At 40.2% G+C, this 13,273-nt stretch overlaps 1 protein-coding gene across 1 annotated transcript in view; it reads right to left on the bottom strand.

Moving 5' to 3' along the window:
• Nucleotides 1-13,273, bottom strand: part of LAPTM4B (lysosomal protein transmembrane 4 beta) — a 55,679-nt gene that overhangs the window by 37,627 nt on the left and 4,779 nt on the right. Inside the window, 1 exon segment of the mRNA XM_009079462.1 lies at nucleotides 1,979-2,090. Coding sequence (XP_009077710.1) covers nucleotides 1,979-2,090 — 112 coding nt within the window.

Genomic DNA, 13,273 nt, shown 5'->3' on the forward strand with positions numbered 1-13,273 from the left:
AACTCTGTTTCTGCAATTTTTTTGTTGTTTGCTATTGATAGGAACATCAATAGCAATGAGAGTAATGGCAACTAGTATTTTCATAATTATTATTTGTCAGCACAAGTATATATAGATAACAACTTCGGGATCTTCTTAGCATAAGAAATGATGTATCTCCCTGTATCTCATAATCATGGTTTCAGCTCATGCAACTAACCTGAGAAACATTTCCTCAAAAAAGATAAAGAAAAGCAGGAAAAGAGAAGAGTATGTGGAAGTTTGTCAGATGGTTTAATCTTGTAATAAAACATTCCATCGAATTTGAACAAATATAGTCATACTTAAAGAAAGAAGAAAGAAATTATCTCCCACCAGCTATTTCCAGTAACTATAAAAGCCAGTAACTTGATTCAGCTGCCTTTACTCAGTAAGGCCTTAAACTGGAGTGAGGCAAAGAGTAAAAGGAGACATTAATTCAAATGTTCATTCGTAATTTAACTGTCTGTGAAATGCTCCCTTTACCAAATGGAAATGAGGTCGCTTGGTCCACAAGCCATACTTTTACAGTCTTGCAGGGTTCACTTCAGAAGCCTTGATAAAAATATACAGAAAATACAATTTTCAAGTGTAGATGGAAATCCCCAATGCACTTGATCTGACAGCTATTGCATTACAAAACAGAATTACAATTTTAAAGCCTTGGGCACTGGCAGGCCTCTGATGTCGGCTATATAAAACCACACTGACAGACAGTCATTACCAAGGTTAATCTCTGAGAATTAGGACAAGGCAGTCAGTTTTAATATGTCAGACTCAGCTAGGAGCCCATCTGTATCTACTATGGTCCTTACTTCTTTAAATCCAGTTATATAAAAAGATTTTTAGCCAGAAGTTGTAGCTGGTTTTTCAATGAAGACACAATAAAGTAGCAATCACCCCTTATCACTAATTCAATGTGGACCCTCAAGGCATATTTGCATTAAAGAACCTGTGGCATCCCTTAAATGACAACCAGCAGCTCTGACACACCATAGGGCCATTATTTTTCTCACTTGTGGGGTTATTCCTTTACCTACTGATATTTTTATTGACTGCAGTAGGAATGAGGAAAGGACTTAGACACTTTTGCTGTGGATGAGTGGGATTCAGAGCAGCAAGACACCAGTGTGACTAGCAGGAGACCTTGTTTCAGATTACTATGAAAATGTTTAATGTAACAACCTTGTGAACAGAAATGAAAATAAGCAGATATTTTTATCAAAATCACATTGAATGAAATCTTCTAGATGTGAATTAAATAGTTAAATCAACAAATATCACCAAATAATTTGAAACAGTCTTGGACGAAAGAAACATTTGCAAAGGACAGTAGGTTTTGCAGGAGACACAAATGGCCAGGCTCACCCTTCCCTGAGACTCTATTGAAGATTCCCTATGATGCCCTTTGGTGAGAGAAGGAAGCTGCCCTGTGTTATTGCTAGTATGCCTGTGACTATACAGTTAATATTTATACTTGTATCTGTTCGAACAGGTTTGTGCAAGTCATGCCATGTGCACACAGAGGGGTGCATAAATCCATACAGCATGAATGAACGCACTCAGTTACATAAATAGCAGTATGGGTTCTTATGCATGTGCAGGTGCTAGGGGATATGGTGCTGGGAGGTGCAGAGACTCTGTATCTCCCTGTGTCCTGCAAAGTCCGCCTGGGGCTTTCAGCATCATGCTCAGGGATACATTTCCATGTCAAGGGCTGGCTCTGCCCCTGCCAAGCCAGGACACAGCAGAGCCGATGCATAATTAATAGGGAGCAGATAAGGTTACTACCGTGAAACCAGTTTGAACTGTGCCATGAACATACCTTTCACAACAAAAAATGCATGTGCAAGACACCAAGGTGAAGCAATTATTTAAAGGACAGTAATTGTTGAAATGATAGGACAGTTACATAAATGCTGGAGCAATGAGTGCTAGTATTTAGGCAGTTTATACTTACTGGCATCATCCATAAATTCAAATTCACCCCCTAATTCAGCACTGGTTAGGTGATACTGGTCAGGATCAGTCAGGGCACTCAGCAGAATCAGCAAGACCACCGAATTGATAATCTACAGAGACAAAAAAGGAAAAAGGGTCAGGCTGTGAAAGTAATCCATGAAAAATCTCTGGGCAGCACAGACCCACCATGGTCCCTGCCAGCTATGACAGTGACTGTTTTATAACTGTAAAACTGTAGTATCTAACTAACACTGTAATTAGTTTCTCTAGGTTGGTGCAAACAGGCCCTACTTCTTCCCCAAGTGGCAGCAGGAAAATGAAACAAAATGTGGATTATCTCTTTTCCTTCCAACCCCATCAGAAAAGTTACTGCTCCTCTTTCACACTACAAAACATGTTAGTACATCCAACAATTTGCCCTGCTGCAAAAACCAAAACAAATAAAAACCAGTCATTTTGAGAATATTAAAAATGGGTGCTGTAGTCAAGGACTATTAGTATGGCAGAGCTGGAATTTGGGACAGGCCTTGTGAAACTGATAGATTATCAAAGAGGAACTGAATTGCTGGAAGAAGCTGTATTTAAAGAGGCCATGAGTGATGAGCTGATTCACATGAACTGCTAAATGAGGAGGGCTGGGGGCATGGGAGGAGGTGGCAATGTCTGCCCAGTGTCTAATGCTCACATTTCCGTATCATATGGCACAGAGAGATATTCACATCCACCAAGGCCTGGGCTATGAAATGCAGTAAGTGAATTAAATGAAAGTATATAGTATCAAGAGATTCAGTAGAAGAGGATTGTCAAGTATCAGCTATGAGAGGATCGGAGAGGTAGCCAAGAGCTGTATTTTTAAACAAATCTGAACAAAATGCTCCTATCACTTTGAAGCGAAGAGGGCTAATTGAAGAAAAGAAGATTGCTCAGCATGAAATAATGCAGCCCAGCTAAAAGCTTATTCTACAGAGCTAGGAAGGTAACTGGTGAAGAGGAAAATGGAGAGAAGAAAGCTGGTAATAGAGTATGCTGGGAAAGATGGATTTTTTATTGCTTTGGTTCTCACTTCAACGTCATCCTAATCCGATCACAGGTTACCATTAGCAACAAAAAGGTGTAGGAACACAGGCTATTATAAGACATAACAGCCTAGAGAATTTCTTAGGAAAGATAAATGGTTTTTTGATTGGCAAATTTCATCAAGTTTAGCTGATACCAGATCTGTTAGCAATAATCTTTGAAAAATTGTTGAGAATAGATTGAGTTCACAAGACAAGGAAAGAGCAAGCACAGTTTATGCCTTTTCAAAGCCAGAAGGCCATGTAATGAATTTGTAGCTAGATTGTGGGATTTAAGAACAAAATAAACTCATGAACAGACAATCAAGTGTTGGAGAATGGCTAAGAGAGCAAGGACACAGTCCTGGGAATGCACCTGGGAATGCACTGTACAAGCAAGGCTCTGGAGATTGTAACTTATATATAGATAGGGAGTAACTCAGCTTGGCAGAAGGCAACTTAACTTGGCAGAAGGCAGTGGCAAGTTGTCCTTGAGGGTGAGACAAACAAGTTTGAGACAAACAGCTAAGAATGCAGCCAAGCCTGAGAAAGTAAGAAAGAATCCTCACAGCTGTAACCGCAAGTAGGGAGAGTACCTGAATGCTATCTTTAGAGCTTAGCCAATTATAAATGATTGATAGTTATATGCTTGTCATGCACTGTATAAAAAAGAGCCTGTCGGACAATAACGTTGGAGCTTGCTTAATCACTCACACTGAGTCGGCCGCTTGCTTCCCCGCACGGAACTTTCCCAGCAATCAAGCAGTCTCCCATTAGCACTTCAAATTTCTACAGTCCTAATCAAAAATCATGATGGGCTTGTCAAGGACAAACTGTCAGTAATTCATCTTATCTTCCTTCTCTGACAAGCGAAGTGGTCTTACGGACAGGGAAAAAGCCGTAGATATCATCTCTTTGCCTCTTAGCACACCTTTTGATATGAGATTCTAAACAATGAGCAAGGAAAACCTGCTTTGGTTGAAAGTGCAGGAGGGTGAGTGCATAGTCAGCTGGATAGCTGTACTGAAAGAACAGATGTCAAGTATTCACAGCAGAACAGAAGATATTTTGATTTGGACTTTCCAGTATTGTTGAAAGGCTTGGTATTTCAAGCCACTTGCAACTTGTGCCTTTCTTTAATTTGCAGACAATGCCAAGCTCTAAGCACTTTAGGAGAGAAGACTAAAACAATTTTGACCAACTAGAGCAGAATTCAGACAACAGAGCACAATTCAGTACCAACGAGCATAGAACATCACATTTGTGACAAACTGTGGAATAACATGAGGCGAAGTAACTGAGTAGGTGACAATTCCTGAGAAAGCAGTCTGGGTACGACAGCAAATAAACTGAACATGACCAGTGGCATTCCACAAGCTCATCTTTGTGGCTACATGGTGGTGGGCAGTACTGCAGAAACCTGGGTATTAGATACACAAGTCATCCTCCCACTTGCCCTTCATAGGCCTTTGCAGAAAGGATTCAGCAGAAGATCCTGTGAGTAATCAGACACCTGGAAAGTGGGACCAACAGAATAAAAACTGAGGTTACTTAGTAAGAAAAAGGTAGAGGGAGATGCTCTCAGTCATTTGTGTGCATAAAGGCAAGGAAAGGAAGGAGACAATAGACCTTCATTACTGCATTTTTACACAGTACAGTTAAATAGCTTTATGTTGGGAATGCTGTAGGCATAGATGGTCTTGGCTTGGCTTTGAAGACACCAGATGACTGTCAAAATTCAAAGTTACGTTCTGTAAATCCTAGTTTTTAATATTATGTATAACTCTATATTGCAATCCAGTTTCTGCTTTATACTCCTTTGTGGAAAGCTAGAGGACATAGGCCAGTAATAAATACATCACCTGAGAAGAGCACTCAAAATAACCAAGCAGTCAGAAAATATAAATGCATAGAGTGTTGCTGTTTTAAAGGCATATAGATTTAATTTTTTGTACAGATGTAGTCAGGAAGATTTGTAAAATACTGACCTAGGCACTCAAATTTCTTCTTATGGATATGTCCAGATTCAGGTTATGTGTTTGTCAGCATTGCTTTAAGTCCCTGTTTAAGACACAAATTGTGTTTGCCTGAAGTCTGCTGCAGTCAGTAGGAATCTCTCTAATGCTCTTTAGTGCATCACTTTTCAGTTCTATCTGATTGTTCTCCTGAGATCCTCATAATGATTCTGAGCACCTTCCAGCTATGCTGTCAACAGTGCAAGTGAAATACACCCTGTCTGCTCACTCTCTTTCTCCCAGAAATGTGCACATAGTTGGGTACATTCCATTTGATAGGGTTTTCCTTTTGTTTTGAAAGTGATGTGACCATTGAATTTTGAAAAACGCTTTAATGCATAAATTCAGTGTGCCTAAAACTGATTGATGTAACATCTTCCAACAAGGACAAGTGTATAAAGAGTGATTCCCCGTTGATACATCCAGGTCATATGAAGAGCTGAAATCTCTGTTGTAGGAAAAGCAAAGATTTTTCTCTTCTCTCTATAGGGCCAAGAATTCCTTCAAGATGTTTCACATTCCTTCAGCAACAAATAGTGTAACCACTAATTAATGATGCTTAGAAAGCATTTTCATTATGCAAAGTTTCAGTAAGCAGCTAAGCCCTATACCTTACCAATGACACAAACTGAAGGATGGAGAAACAGAAACATATCCACGAACATACAGCAGTGGTATTCAGCAGTAAGAATAAGATGGAAGACTTTGAACTACCAAGTCAGAACCGTGACCAATAGTGTCACCTAGGGTTACAGCAGAGGAGCCCCAGGGTCATTAACAGGCCTTTCTGGCCCTGTGCAGCCCCACCTTGGGCCTCCCCACACTCCTGCCCGGTGCCCAGGACACATCTGGCTCAGCCTGGGGTCATCAGTCCCTATCCCAGTGGCATCACAGGAGTGCCACTCTCCAGCCACACTTCCTGGATGGATGCCATGAACGCAAGTGGCAGCTTGTCTCCAGCTGTGGCCCTGGTCTCAGCCCCTTTTGTGCCTGGTTGGTACCTCTGGTTCATCACCTGCCCTGTTGGGGCAGTTGGTGAACATCATGATCAACCCCCAGTTCTGCTCCTGGGTTCAGTCCCTGCAGGATGGTGCCCAGAGTGCCCTGACAAGACACTGGACACAGATCCCACAGAAAGTCCTAGACATGCCCAACTATCCTCTTATGGAAATAAAATAATAATTAAAAAAATCCCAACATCTTAGTTCTCTGGCAGCCAGATGGAATACATCCAGCTTCTCATCAATTAAGAGGAAGAAAATAACTCTGCTTTGTAGAGACCCCGGAATGTATAACGTAAAGGGGGAAGGAAATAATATGGAGGAGATGGCTAGTCCAAATATTGGAGCATTAATTGGATTTCCTGCTCTGGGCTTACAAACCATAATTTCAAATCTGAGTAGAAGTTATTTAAACAGCAACAACTGTGTGACAGAAGGTGCATGAGGGAGCCAGGCAGCATGTGTTGAGACTGGGACTGGCATCACTGGCCACTGTTGCTGCTTCCATCTGCATTGTGATAAAGAACCAGCAGCTTATGCATGATGGGAGGAAGTTCTGCAGTGTTTAAGATGCAAGGAAGCAACTTCATGTCTTCCACAGACAGCATCCAGCATTTAGAAACTATATAATGCACTAAAATTCAAGACCTCTATCACTAATGAGCGACTTGCCTTCTTCTCCATGTCATTTGTTCCAGAGATCAGCAGAGAACTGTGGTGACCCATGGGGATAAAATGCAGGGGAAGGAAGGTGTCAGGAACCACTGCATCCACAGATGGTGAGAAAATGAGTACCACTATAATTTCAGACCATTCATAGAAGTGCAGCTGCATGGTATCTATCGCAGCTACCTGAAATAAAATTAGTTCCAATAGCTCCTAAGACCATAGCATTAACACAGATATTATCCTGATTCCTAACTCAGACAGAGATATGCAGTGAAGAGTTGAAATAAAATTGCTCTGATAAAGTTTAGAAGAAGAAATATTAAGGTTACTTTAACTCAATACACTGCATTAAAAATACAGTGATGTTTTTATTGAAGTCCACAGGGTCCCCACTACAAATATTCTACTACAGTTCTCCCAAGACTTCCTAATGCAGTGGAGATGCCTGTGTTTACAGAGAAAAGGAAGGGAAAACCCCTAGCTCTACTTATATTGAGGATTCAATTTATAACCAAATCCATGCATGTAACAGTCTGAATGCTATCTGTGCGGTGAAAGATGCACATGCAGTTTTGGTTCTTTGTGTGTTTTCAACCTCACTGAATTCAAGAGAGATCCACTTAAGCACAGTCCTGAAATCTCTGCATTGGTGCAGAACCAACTCCCTGCCTGCACCCCTTTAGGGTTCCAGTTTAATGACACCCTAGTAATATGCAGGTATAAAAATATGATACTTCTAGATAAGGGGCAAAAAATAGAAAACTGCGAAGATAAACTGTTTTTATGATCTAGGAAATACTGAAAATAACAGATTTAATGACAATGCAGTCATTCTGGGCTATTCTTCAATTTCCTGTCACCTGCATTAGTGAATTATAGCACTGTGGTTGACAGGGAGAGCTAGTTACTGAAAACATCTCTGTAGTTTACTCTATAGAGTTCCTGACAGAGTATGAGCTGCCAGATGAAAGAGGATTATGATGTTTCTGACAAAAATCGTTCTGACTGACCAGCAAGTAACAGCAGCTTTCTCTAAGGACTCTGAACAGTGAGCTGCCTCAGGGTGTCACTGACCAAGGCTCCTAAACCTTGGCCACATTTTGAACTGGCACACAAAATTCTAGCATATTTTCATACCCCACAAAACTGGCAGGGGTTAGCATGTTGTCCTCTACAGAGATATTATTGAAGCAAATCACCAAGGGCCTTAATTTTACTAGTATGTTTTTAATAAAACTGGAGAAAATCCCAAGCAGAACCTTCATACCCTCTATCTCCCTTCAAAAAACTCAAGGAAATTTTATTACTCTAGGTGCTTGTTCTCTATAGAAACTATAAAAATAACACCCCAGTCTTAAACTGCTTTTGCTCCTTGAAACTAAACAGAAAATTATTTTCTAGTATTTGGATATTTGAAGTCAGTATAACAATTAGAAAAAGTAAGAATGTATGGAAAATGTCACTTTTAAGTATCTAAACATCCTTAATTCTTCCCATCTACCTTTGCTTTCTCACTTGGCATATTCTGTGCTTTTTTCTTGCTTTTTTTTCTTTTAGCATAGAAGATATTAATTAAATGCAAGAACACTTACATTCATCAAGAGGACATAAGAACTCTACAAAGTCAAAACCCCCCCACCAAGTTCAGGGTTTAACTCAATATCTCAGGATAGATTTGCACTATCTGGGGTGTCGTTCCCAAACCTCTCCGTTAGTATTGATAATGAATTACAGTTTATGAACTATTGCCCTATATAGGCAGATTTTTCTATCTGTTCCTCCCTCATCCTGTTAGGCAAAGTTTTGTGGTTCTGTTTTTTTTTCTGAATTCTATTAAAGAAGAAACAAGGAGGCAATTATAGCAATAAAGGTTTTAGAGCTGAGTGTTACAGAGAGCAGGCAAACAATGCAAGAAGGGATGAGGTGTCCCCTCTGTGTGCCCAAGTTTCTTATAGGTCTCATAACAATGATTCGGCCACTTTCTCCCTCAAGGCACATGGGATCCACCAGCTACATCTTGAACTCTAAGAATGAGGAGCAGAACCCCTGTCAGAGTAGACACCTCTTTTTTGTTCTGCTGTGTACACCTTCTGCCTCATGCTAATGAAAATGTTTCAGCTTTCCAGTAATGGGGGACAAACTACAGATATGTTAGTGATGGAAAAGTTAATGAGTGGTCCAAGATAAGAAAGAAAATGTTGTCTCTGCAAAGTTCTTTTATTTACTTCCCTGTGTGGTTTCTCAAAGCATGTTTCTGGCTGCTACCTCAAATACTACACTGGATGAAGGAGAGATGAGATCAGAAGTAGCAATTAGGTTTTTATGTTCTTTAGTCTGAAGAAGACAGAGTAGAGTCTGCAATTCTTGTTGCTGGTTTTTCCGTATTACTCACGAGAAGTTAAAGAATCATTTATCCAGGCTCAGACTAGCATATTACGGAGTGCATAATATAGAGAGGACATAATAGAAAGCTGCATAAAATATTGCAATCATACTTTATACGTAATTTCAACTTTGATTGTTATAATGACACTAAACACTGAACTTTAAAGGCTATGCTGATTAAATTGATATAGGAAGTCCAGCATAATTTACCACCACTCTTCTGTACAAATGACTCAACTACTGCCTACTGCCAGCCTTTTAGCAGTCTTAAAACCCAAACCACAAAAGGTCTCTTATTAATGAAATATGGTAATGACTAAATTTATTTAAAAAAAAAAAAAGACAGATTGTGCAGGATGCACACAAAAGGTTGAAAACCTCTAGAGATAGAGTTTAATTTGTTACATACTTAACCTTAGTCCTTCCCTGGTTTAAGGAAATAGGCTATTTGTATGCAAATTTATCAGTAGATTTTTTTGTTACTTTTACATTGTATTTAAAGAAAGGAGAACCTGTATCTGAGCAAAGTCCTGAAAATGATTGCTGAGGTCTTCTGCACAGCAGGACCTCTGCGGAAACATTTCTGGGGAAATATAATCATATACCTGTGTTCAAATTATAATGCTGTCAGGTCAACTCACAATTTCTACTAAAGGTCACCTTGGTTCAGGGTGTCGTAGAGAGATAGCAAAAAACTGGTATGCATGAAAACTTTGGTAGAAAAAGGGTCGTTCAACTCGTCAGTTGGGATTTATTTGGTTTCTGCATTTGTCCTTGACTTCCGAAAATGTGTATTTGAGTCTTGCATGTGACTGTGAAAGGCTGAGGGCAGATCTTGCTAAAGTGTGGCTGTGATGTGAGTTGTGGCAGCTCCCACGAGTCCAGACCTTTGTGTGGACGACTCGTGACAGATGACAGGCCAGGCAACACTGCTGTAGCTGAGTACCTGGGCCAGACTGCTCAAGGCAGCTGGCCCTGGCCAGCAGATAATGTCTCTTACCCACATCAGCCCACAATGGTGTCTGTGCTCACATTTACTTTTAGCCTCTTCGGACATGTGTCACTGCACTGATGAGAGGACTGTGACCCAGCTTTTGACAGGAAGCCATATATGCCCACCTAATTAAAAAAAACCCAAACCACCAGATCTTTGATCAATTATTCTTACGTAGCCATCACAGGCAGTATCCACAGAAGCCATGCAAGGGACTGCATCCTTGAATCACTCTGCAAGTGTGATCCCTATCCCAAGGCAGGGATTCAGTTATGCAAGGAAAAAGCGGGAGGATAGTACAGTACAGATAATTATTGAAATAGTAAAGAAAATTATCACATGTATCTGGTCTGTCTGGGCACAGCTGTTTCACTGTTGGGAAATGCACCTCTGCAAGGTGAATATCTCCCACAAACCTGTGTTTCTGCCAAAAGCATTTGTCCTGTCTTTTTTAAGTAGCTTAATATATCTCTGGATAGAACAAGACCTTGCTCAGCACATGCCAGCAATGAAATGAAGAACGGTCACAATACTCTAAAAGAGCTGTTCCAAGGCTGAGTACTAGGATGATAGTAGTCAGAGCTGACTGCAGACCTCTGAAAGAGAGCTGACCCACAGGAGGTCCAGGAACAGTGCTCTAGGCTCAAGTCCAGGTTACTACTTCAGTGATGCCTTCCCGGATGATTCACCTCAGATCAACCAGGAGCACTCTCTTGCACCTTCAGCAGTGAGTGTGGTTTTGCTTCTTATTCTGCTGCTTGGAAATTTGAGGCTTCAAACCTCCATCCCGATGGAGAACAGCACAGAAACTCCCCTGCATGTTTTCAAGTCTCAGCCACTTTAAACTTGCAGAGTTTTACAGTCAAAGCATGAGCCTCACAACAAAACCAAAGAAAAAGAAAGCAATCAAGGAAATTAATTCCTGGCTACTTTGCAACATCCGTTCCATATGTCCAGGAATATATAAGACTAATTGCATTTTCACTGACGTCAGTCTAATCAACGATCAGTTTACGAAGCTTAATGTGTTCTCTTCTGGCTCTAGGAGATACATATTAACCTTCAACAGAACTTCTAAACGCATTTTACTTGATTAATGTAATACCTCCTCTCCTTTCTATAAATATATGCATGATTTTTGTATAAAAACCCAAATGTAATTACAGCATACTGGACTCTTAATGGGATTCTTGCCTTCAACAAGCATTTATGTAAACTTTGTTCCTCTTACAAACAACCATCTGTTTTCTCACCGGAGGAAGACAACTGTTCTTTGTAATCCCAGTGATTTTATTATCCAAATGAAGGCCTTACTAAGGAAAAAAAAAAGGTATTTTACAAAGGTTTGCAATTTCTGAATTGATAACTGTATTAATTAGATGAGACAACTGTGTCATTATCCTAGACAACTTATGCAGGTATTATCAGTTAGCATTGCAATTATTCACATACTCTGTGAAATATCCTACTGTGGTGTTCAGGGATATAAGAAACACTGCCATGTAAGGGGATTAGAGCTTTAAGATATTTTCATAAATCCTCGTGTTACAGACTAATAAACAGTTCAGTAAATGCATAGACTGCCCAAAAGATGCTTACATGAAATTTTATCCCTCCAATGACTTAAAAAGTTTTTACAACAAAAACTTGAATAAACACACTGATGTATAACAGAGTCTGGGGAGGACTAATAAAATGTTGCTTCTACTTCTCTCGGCACCACAGCAAACACACAAACCTGGCTATTTTCACTCAGAACAGAAAGCACAGTTAACTTGTGTATTCATCAATTAATCCATCCTTTTTTACAGATAATCTTTCCGGCCTGTTCATGGAAGGATTCTGTCACCCAGAGGTGAGTGAGTAGGGTCTTTGCAAGCTATCTTATTGATTGTGGAATTTAAATTCCTCCCATATGTTCCTTTAATTTGTAATTTAACTGAAGAGGATCTGAAACATGAATTGGAGAAAGAAAGTGGGATATGGTTCTGTACTGCAGAAACCAACCTGGGTTTGTGCACAGCAGGGAGGAGTTCTTCAAGGACTTCTCCTGATGCCATTCTTAAAGCTACTAAGCGTTATTTAATACTATCTCTCTAGAAAAGTTACAATCAGAATGTGCTTATTGAGAAGCTCCTTCAGACAAGACTATTTTGTTCATGCTAATGATCAGTATTGGTCTTTATTCTTTGCTCCAATACACCTAAAATGCACATATGTGCTTTCGGTTCCTTAAAAAAACCACCATATAGGGCCTGAGCAGATATTTGTGTGCAGGATCAGTCATTTATTTCCCACTGGTCTTGAAGATAATGAAATGTATGCGATCCAGTCAAAGAGCATATACAGTCTCAGCTGGATATTCAACATGTACATCAATCATCAGGGAAGTCTTTGACAGTAGGATCCATATTTCTCTTTATTCATAATGAATTCCAAGTTTTCTCTCCTCAAGAGCGAGCATGTGCACAGGAAGAGTCTAATGACTTACTTGGGAATGTTGCTGGTTTTTCATGATCTCAGCTTTCATTTCATGAAGGGAAGTACAAACAATAGAAAAACTAATGATCATTTTATAGACCTGGCACTTCAGACATAAATATTTAGTCACTGCAGCCATTTCTATTACTAGAACTGGGAATCAAAAGTCATTTCAGATTATATCATGATCCCTGACTACATCTCCTACCAAGGGCTAAGAATCAGCTATGCCACTGGTATGTCCCAGCTCTTCCCACTGAATACATGGCCCTGCTCTGGGCCATGGAGGAGCAATGCGGTGAATACACAGTGGGCCTCATTCTGAAAGCTTTTGTTCCCCAGTGCCACTAGTTCTGGACTGTTACTGCAGGTGGTAAAAGCAGTGTTGCCTGCAGGATAACCTGACTGTCCTGGTTTTAGCCAGGATGGGGTTAATTTTCTCAGTAGCTAGTGTAGTGCAGTGTTTTGAATTCAGAAGTGATAATACATTGTTGTTTTGGTTTTGCTGGATTGTGTTTATCATAACCAAGGACATTTTCTTGCCTGTGTCTCATGCTCTGCCAGTGAGAAGATACACAGAAAATTGGGAGGGAGCATAGCCGGGACAGGTGATTTGAACTAGCCAAAGGGATATTCCCCACCATGGCACGTCATGCCCGGTGTTCCAGGCCGGAAGGGGCCGATCCTGGGGGA

Source organism: Acanthisitta chloris, unplaced genomic scaffold, assembly GCF_000695815.1.
Source record: "Acanthisitta chloris isolate BGI_N310 unplaced genomic scaffold, ASM69581v1 scaffold30657, whole genome shotgun sequence".
NCBI classification, from domain to species: Eukaryota; Metazoa; Chordata; class Aves; order Passeriformes; family Acanthisittidae; genus Acanthisitta; species Acanthisitta chloris.